This window comes from Eimeria mitis, genomic scaffold (assembly GCF_000499745.2).
Source record: "Eimeria mitis Houghton genomic scaffold, Emh_scaff731, whole genome shotgun sequence".
Classification (NCBI taxonomy): Eukaryota; Apicomplexa; class Conoidasida; order Eucoccidiorida; family Eimeriidae; genus Eimeria; species Eimeria mitis.
This window is the reverse complement of record NW_013575338.1, coordinates 16,406-17,021: the sequence shown is the minus strand read 5'-3', so window position 1 is coordinate 17,021 and position 616 is coordinate 16,406. Positions and strand designations below refer to the sequence as shown.

General features: G+C 53.7%; 1 protein-coding gene across 1 annotated transcript in view; it reads right to left on the bottom strand.

The window, feature by feature from the left end:
* Window positions 1-169: 169 nt before the first annotated feature.
* Window positions 170-616, bottom strand: part of EMH_0020980 (uncharacterized protein) — a gene marked incomplete at both ends in the record, with an annotated part of 4,413 nt that continues 3,966 nt past the window's right edge. Inside the window, one exon of the mRNA XM_013501666.1 lies at window positions 170-364. Within this exon, the coding sequence (XP_013357120.1) occupies window positions 170-364 (195 nt within the window). The remainder of the gene's footprint in view (window positions 365-616) is intronic.

Here is a 616-nt window from a genome sequence, read left to right as displayed (position 1 = left end):
TCCCTCAACACTCTGCAGCATCAAAAGCAGCCCGCATCCATTCGTCCAGCAAGATGCCCTCACAACAACAGACCCGCAAGCAGCCGTAAGGGCAAAAGCTCATCGCGGAACAGCGGACGCCAACATTGCAACAGTCTGCAGTGCACCTCGAGCCGCAGCGCCAGCAGCTTTAACCCCAGCAGTAGCCCACTTGAATGGAGCGGTCTAAATCGTATTGCATGTGCCTGAGATTTGCTGCTACAAAGACCCCCGCCCTTGTCAAGGCGTCCCGGAGGCACTGCATACGCTTCACGTCCATCTCTTCCAGGCAAGAAAGAATACTCTGCACCCTCTCTCGTGTCATCTTGCTACGTTGCTGCAAGGCCTGCAGGAGCATTGCCAGCAAAGAAAGCAGTAGCTAGAAGATGAGGAAAACGGAAACGTGGACCACAGAGAGGAAAACGCAACCAGCGCAAGTTGCAGCAGCTCGGATAGAGCGGGACCCACGCAGCCAAAAGTTTTATAGGAATGCCTGGATACACGAGGTACATGATACCGTAAGGGGCACCAAGAACAAATGCAAGGAAGGCACATACGTACACGGTTGCCTAAGCATCTAAGGGGAGCAGCTAAGATG